Raw genomic sequence first — 7,251 nt, forward strand, 5'->3', positions numbered from 1 at the left:
GTTAGGGAGGGGGGGGGCCCAGCCGAAGGAAGAGTGGGTGGGGTGAAGAGGGACACGGAGCCTGTCTACACAGGCTACCCGCCTCGCCAACACCAGAGACACTTCCTGGAAAACAGCCCCAGAGGACGAGAACCAGGCTTCCTGGAGGCAGGCGTTGGGTGAAAGTCCCTCGGAGGAGGCCCAGGAGGCAGAGGGAGGGTGGAAGAGGATACCTGGAGGTGGAGGCTGTGGATGAGGCAGGTGATGCCGAAACCCACGAGCAGAAGGTTGGTCAGGGTGAAGGCGTTGATGGCATTGGTGAGCTTTTGGATTTTGCGGTAGCGTGGTTTCGTGGACTTGGCGGCAAGCCCATCCCTGAGGAGAACAGGCAGTCACTGGCCACTGCCGCCACCGCCCCTGCAGCTCCTTGGTTCTCCGCCCGGACCCTCCCTTTTCTATCTTTGCTGTTAAGGCAGCAGAAAAGGTAGGAAATCACTTCGACTCTGCTCTCCACGTGAGGTCCCCCCTAAACCACACCCGCATCACCCGGGGGGCTTCCTTGAATGCAGATCAGGAGCCTGACCTCAGACCTTGGAATGCTTTGGGACATGCATTTGGACAAATACCCTGAGAGCCTGTTGGACAGGCTGACGTCTGAGAATTGAGAAGGGGAAGGAAGGTGCAAAGGTCCCCGCTCTAGAAGGTCTCTGCCCCCCTGCCTGGACAAAAGCAGTTGTCATTCTGAGGGCAGCTTGGGCCCCTGGCTGCCCAACAAGCTCCTCTTTCTGGCATGAGGAAGGGCACTGAAACCAACTCGGGACAGAGGTCAGCAGCTGGGGAGGGGCAGGCTGCCCATCCACCCTGGATGGAAAGGCCCAGGCATACCATGGCCTCAGGAATAGTGAAGGAGGAAGGCTGGGGCCAGGGCCGGGCCCCACTGTGGGGAGGGAAGCCACGAGGTAATTTCTTGAAGACCTCCCTCCTAGTCCTCCTCACCAACCCTCTCAGGACAAACAAGGATGATTTGGATGAACACAGACAAGAGCAAAAGCAGTCAGAAGACCTGGGTTCAAGACCCAACAGTGCACTCCAGCCAAGATAGTCCCCAAGGACCCCTCCCTCCTGACGTCCTCACTTCTGTGTTGTCCCCTCCCATAAGGCACAGGGGTTCTGACTGTGTGACCAATAGACTAGGGCAAAAGGAACAGCATGTCCCTCCTGACAGTGTGTTATTGATACAAAAGGCAAAGCAGTTTCTGTCTCGGTCTTAGATCTCTCGCTCTTAGGGAAGATGCCTTGCCCTGAGCAGCCTATGAGGTCCAGGAGAGGAGGAATGGAACCTCATGTCCACTCCATGGGAGAGCTCTGAAGCAGATTCTCCAACCCCAGGCTACAGTGCAAGTGACCGCAGCCTTGGCCGGCAACGTGACTAGTCTCGTGAGAGACCCTGAGCAGGATCACCCAGCTAAGCCATCCCCAGATTCCCAACTCTCAGAAACTATTGGGTTGTCGGCAAAGTCATGACACATTTTTGCATAGAAAAATAATATGTCACCATTTTCCTAATGACCTAATATAAGAGGGGACAAATATTTATTATTTAAAGATGCCAAGTTTGGGACCAGCAGAAGATGTAGTGGTTACATTGCTGGACTCCCACATAGTTGACCGTGGGTCCAGTCTAGGACCTGGTGACTTGAAACTCATCCTGGTACATGTGCACACAGGCCCAAGATCCCAAGAAGAGAATAAAAGAGAGGGGACTGCAGCATGGCCATCCCTGGGGGAGTAATTTCTCACTTTCTATCTGACAAGTACATGCACCCTATAGCAAAAATCTCTCTCAGGGACCAGCAGTTGGAGTAATGGCTATGTCGCTGGACTCCCATGTAGTTGACCGCAATTCGAGTCCAGACCCAGTGGCTTAAACTCACGCCGGGCCTGTGTGCGTATGTGCCCAAGATCCGGGAAGGAGAATGGAGGAGAAGGGATTGTAGCATGGCCATCCCCCCTGGGGGGTGATTTTTCACTTTCTGTCTCTCTGTCTCTCTGTGTCTTTCTGGCAAGCACACATGCCCTACAGCATAAACCTCTCCAAAGGAAAAAAAAATCTCTCTCAAATACGTAAATAAAATAAAGATGCCAAATTTGGGGATGAACTGTTGTTACACAGCAACAGGTGTGTAACACCAACTCCATCACTCCTTAGCCCTAAGGAGGTTTAGAATATTCCCTCTATAACATGTCCTGGCACCTGCTGGTAAGGGCTGTGATCCTGGTTACTTAACTGCATCACCTCAGCTTCCTCATCTGAGCAAGGAGGAGTAACACACCTACCTCCAAGAGCTTCTACGGGACTAGACACGATGCCACCAAGGGCCTGCCACTCAGCTCTTAGCATTAGCTACTTATTCTCAAGCAAGCCAGGTCCCTTCTTAGCCTCACTCCTCAGTGGGGAAGGCACCCCTGCTCTCCCGGGAGAATGAAATGAGGCGCTGAATGTGAATTCACAGGGAACATGAGAACATTGCCTGGCCCTTGGCTGTCACCACCCCTGCACGGGTCACCTGGCGTCTCCAAGGGCAGTGCCCTCGGTCGGGTCGTCCACGCAGTCCTTGATCCGCCAGTCCATGATGTAGCCGATGAGGGGAGAGGTGAGAAGGCACAACAGCTGCATGACCCCAAAGATGGCGAGGTAGAACCCAACTGCGTGGGACAGGAAGGGGAGAGGGGTGAGCTGGCAGGAGGGATACCAGCAGCCCTGTGGGCACACCCACCTGAGTCCAGCAGAGAGAGCTAGCCCTCCTCTGACCCAGCCTCTTAGGTCCCCACCAAGCCCAGGGTTGCCAGGTAGGTCCAGGCCCAGAGCACCCCAACCCCCCGTGGCGTGGGCTACAGTGATGGCTGTGGGTCAGGACCCCATTTCATCTCCCTACCTGTCTCTTCCACATTTTGCTTCATTTCATTCGTCTCTGTGGGGAGAGGGGAAGACATGGTGAGGGGAGCTCAGCCAGGGTGACCCTCCCATGAGCCCCACCCCACGGGGGAGCTCCACGGCACCTCACCATGCTCCTGGCCGTCCGTCACAAGGTACTCCAGCATCTTGTTCATGGCAGCCATGTAGAAGATGACCCGCAGCTGGGTCATGCCCATGGTGAGAAGGCTCCACAGGAAAATGGGGGAGCAGAGGCTCTTCCTTAATGGGACAGACTCTGGGGAGACAACACAGGGTGCCGCTGAGCCCCAGACCTCCCACTTCCCTCTTACTGCCCCAGCTCAAGCTGTTCCCCAAGAGGGGTTTGACATTACCTATGTGACTTTGGACAGGGACTAGTTTCTTCCAAGACAAGAAGGTTCAGACGCCAGAGCCTCCAAGTTCTTGCCCAGCTCTGCAACCATCTCCACGGAACGTGTTGAGATGGCCTCACCGCACCCCTCAGCATGGCAGTAGCTCTGACGTACTTACTCTGTGCTGCACGCGTGCCACGTATTATCCCCTTCAATCAAATCTTACATCCACCCTATCTCTGACCACATTTTACAGATGAGAAAACTACGGCTTGAGGTATTGAATGAACTTGCCAAAGTTCACAGGACTGGAAGCAGCAGGTCAGCCTGACTCAGGCTCACGTCTTTAAGCACTTCGCCTACTTGTGGATCTGTGACAGGGACAACCGCCCCCCTGACTGCACAACACTTGGCAGTGACAAAGAGCCTCGAGTTCGTGACATCATTCCATCCTCCCGACTAACCGCCCTGTTCGGAGATGAGAACAGTGGCTGGCCTGTAGCCTAGTGGTTAAGGGAAAGTGGATCCCACATGGCTGACTGCGAGTCCCTGAGTCCCTGTCTGGTAGCTTGTACCAGGCGTGTCTGGGTGCCTGCTTAAAATCCCGACCAGACAGAGAAATGGACGACTGTGGAATGACCACACTGCACTGGGGGGTGCTTTCTCGCTTTCCTCCTCTCTCTCTCTCTCTCTCTCTCTCTCTCTCTCTCTCTCTTACTCTCTGGGAATGCACATGCTCTCTGGCAATTACAAATAAAAATCAAGGGACTAGCAGATAGCGTAATGGCTATGTCGCTGGACTCCCATGTAGTCGACCGTGGTTCGAGTCCCGGACCCAGTGACTTAAACTCAAGCCAGGCGGGCATGCGTGCATGCATGCATGCGTGCCCAAGATCCCAAGAGGAGAATGGAGAAGGGATTACGGTGTGGCCATCGCCCCTGGGGGGGGGGGTTTCTCGCTTTCTGTCTCTCTGTCTCTGTCTCTCTGGTGAGCACACATGCTCTATACAAAAACCTCTCCAAAATAAATAAATAAATAAATGCAAATAAACAGGGATGAGGGTGCTTACTTCAGCACACATACAGTAAAAGGCGATGTGGAAAGCAAGAGCACGCTAAGTGGTATCCCCAAGTTACATGGCCTGTATCAGGGGCAGGACTCAGCCCTGTCTCCTGACTCCAAGCCCCACGCTCCTGCCCATAACCTTGGAGTTGACAGCCAGGGAATCTCAGGAGCCTTGGGAAGTGATCCAGGCAAGCAGGTGCAAATCCTCCTGTGGCCAGCAGGGGGCGACGGCCAGCCAGGCTTTGGAAGGCCCCAGTCCGGAGGGTCCCTCACTTGGCTGAACCTGACAGGATGGGCTGAGAGGTTGCAGGGAGCCCTGAAGAAACCAGTTGCCCCAGGGCCTGGAGACCCTATTCCCATTTTGGAAGCTTCTCTCTGCCCCGTTTCTGGCACCCAGCTGGGTACCCCCGAACCTGAACATCCCAGAGTTCTCTGAGCTCTGACCTCCCATCAGTGAACAAGGAGGATGCCCAACCTGCATCACAGGGTGTGTGAGGACGGACCCACCCTCCCTGTCCCCCAGCGCTGCACCCTGACCACACACTCACTCTCGGAAGGGTTTTCCGAGGTGCCTCGCACATCCTGGGATGAGATGAAGATGTCAGTCCCCTCCTCCAGGCTGGGGGCCTTCTGGCTCAGCCGCTGGCCGACCGTGGTCACGTGGACGTAGAAGCGGTCGCCTGTCACTTTGTGGTCCAGGGCCAGCCCACTGAGTTTGATCTTCTTCCTGCCAGCAGCCAGGCCAGAGCGTGTGGGAGCCAGCCAAGTGGACTTGACCCGTGACATCCCACCTCTAGGTGGTCCTCCCAGACTGTTCTGGGGTGCCAGCGCCCCTTTACCCAGCACCAACAGGCCCAGGGATAAGCTCCCCAATGCAGGCTCAGGTCTGTGCTGCTCCAGCCTGGCAGCAGCTTAGCGTGGATCCCCGGAAGCAAAGGGCAGGCGAAACACTTTCTCCCTCATGCTGTTCCCACGGGGGAGGCTCCAGTCCTTACTGGATTCACACGGGCCAGTCTGATGGTGCAGTGGTCCAGGCGGCTGGAACCTACACGTCTGACTGTGTGGCTGAGTCCCAGGCCGAATACCTCGTCAAATATGCAGTGTACGTGCACGCCCCAAATCCCGAGAGGACAATGAGAAGGGACTGCAGGGTGGCCATTCTTTCTGGAGGGTGATTTCTCGCTTTCCCCTCTCTCTGTCTCTCTAGAGAGCACACGTGCCCTAGAACAAACTAAAACCAACTCATAGTCTGGGCCAGCCGGAGGCATGGTGGTTGAGGTCGTGGGTCCCACATGGCTGACTGTGCAGTTCAAGGTTTGAACCCAGTGGCTTGAAAATCACACCAGGCACATGTGCATGCACGTCCAAAATCCCAAGAACGGAGGAGAAGGGACTGTGGCATGGCCATCCCCCTGGGGGGTGTTTCTCTCTCTCTCTCTCTCTCTCTCTCTGGGGAACGCACATGCCCTATGGCAAAATGAGAAAATGAAAAAGAAAAGAAAAAGAATTCACTCTGAAGCCAGAGTGATCCCAACTTCAGAGTCACCTTCTTTTCGATGGTGTGACTTCAGAAAGTCATCTGTCCCCTACATCTTTGTTAGTAATGGAGTTAATAGCAGAAACTGCATCCCGCGGCTGTTTGAAAATGGTAGGGGGTTCGATATTAGTGCCTGTGTCCAAAAGACTGCCACCCACTACGCTTGGCTGCTGAACTGATGCGGGGTTGGGAGACACTGGCATTCAGACTGCCTCACAAAAGGTGGGGCGCCTTCCCTTTCTGGGTCCACATGGCATCTGGTGCTATAGCCGGGGGCCCTCCTGCTGTGCTCTCCTGCTCCAAACCCAGAAAGGATAGCAGTAAGAGTCACCTTTGACCAGCAGTGCCAGCTCTCCCACTTAAAAACGCCTGTGGGGGATCAGCAGGTGGCGTGGTGGTTAGGGGCGCTGGACTCCCACATGGCTGACCGCGGTTTGAATGCCAGCTCTGGCAGTTTGCTTGCTCTCTCTCTCTCTCTCTCTCTCTCTCCCTCTCTGGTTAAATTAAAATAAATAAAATGAATAAATAAATAAAGTTAAACAAAAATTTCTTAAAAAAAAAAAGAAACACCTGTAGGTAAGTTGGGTCAGGCCCATTTGCAGATGAAAAAGCAGAGCTCGGACAGGTAAGGCAATTGCCAAGCTGAGATCCAAATCCGGGTCTCTCTGGCTCAAAAGCTGCTTCTGTCCATCACGTCACCACAGTCCTGGCCTCTCCCTCTGCCGCAGGGGGCCTCCTCCTCTCACTCCACGGCCATCCACAGCTACTCACGTGTAATTGACCTCCTCGGGGGCAGGAAAGGCTTCGATGGGCCAGTTGAGGGCACAGTTGAGGAAGATAAGGCAGGCGAGGCCAGACCAGGTAAACATGATGACCACGAAGGACACACCGGCATCGTAGATCAGCTACAGGGAGAGGGAGCAGGTCCATGGAACAGGTCCCCGGACCCTAGACCACCTCGCATTCTCCTGAGGTATAGAACCCAGGCCTCAGAAGGCTTAGAGGGACCAGCAAGTGGAGTAATGGTTACGTTGCTGGACTCCTACATAGTCGAGCATGGTTCAAGTCCTGGGCCTGGCAGCTTAAAACTCATGCTGGGCGCGTGTGCACACATGCCCAAAATCCCGAGAGAAGAACAAAGGAGAAGAGAATGCAGCACGGCCATCCTTCCTGGGGGTGATTTCTTGATTTTTGTCTCTGTCTCTCTGGAGAGCACATGTACCCTATAGCAAAAATCTCTCTCTCTCTCTCTCTCTCTGGAAAAAAAAAAAAAAAAGGCTTAGAGAGTTCTCTTCTTTGGACCAGCTGGTGGCATGGTGGTTAAAGTAGTGGTAGCCTGGGGCCGGCAGGTAGCGTGGACGTTAAAGGGCAATGGACTTCC

At 54.5% G+C, this 7,251-nt stretch overlaps 1 protein-coding gene across 4 annotated transcripts in view; it reads right to left on the minus strand.

Annotated features, from left to right (window-relative positions):
* SLC43A1 (solute carrier family 43 member 1) overlaps positions 1–7,251 on the minus strand; it is a 43,779-nt gene that overhangs the window by 19,403 nt on the left and 17,125 nt on the right. For all 4 annotated transcript variants that reach the window (XR_001371319.2, XM_027776714.1, XM_027776715.1 and 1 more), the window contains 6 exons: positions 6,642–6,775; positions 4,882–5,060; positions 3,045–3,191; positions 2,916–2,951; positions 2,547–2,685; positions 213–354 (listed from right to left, as the gene is read on the minus strand). Coding sequence is in view for 3 of the 4 variants with exons in the window: in XM_027776714.1 (XP_027632515.1) it covers positions 213–354; positions 2,547–2,685; positions 2,916–2,951; positions 3,045–3,191; positions 4,882–5,060; positions 6,642–6,775 (777 nt within the window). In the remaining variant the exon portion in view is untranslated. The remainder of the gene's footprint in view (positions 1–212; positions 355–2,546; positions 2,686–2,915; positions 2,952–3,044; positions 3,192–4,881; positions 5,061–6,641; positions 6,776–7,251) is intronic.

This window comes from Tupaia chinensis, unplaced genomic scaffold (assembly GCF_000334495.1).
Source record: "Tupaia chinensis unplaced genomic scaffold, TupChi_1.0 Scaffold000709_1, whole genome shotgun sequence".
In the NCBI taxonomy this organism is placed as follows: Eukaryota; Metazoa; Chordata; class Mammalia; order Scandentia; family Tupaiidae; genus Tupaia; species Tupaia belangeri.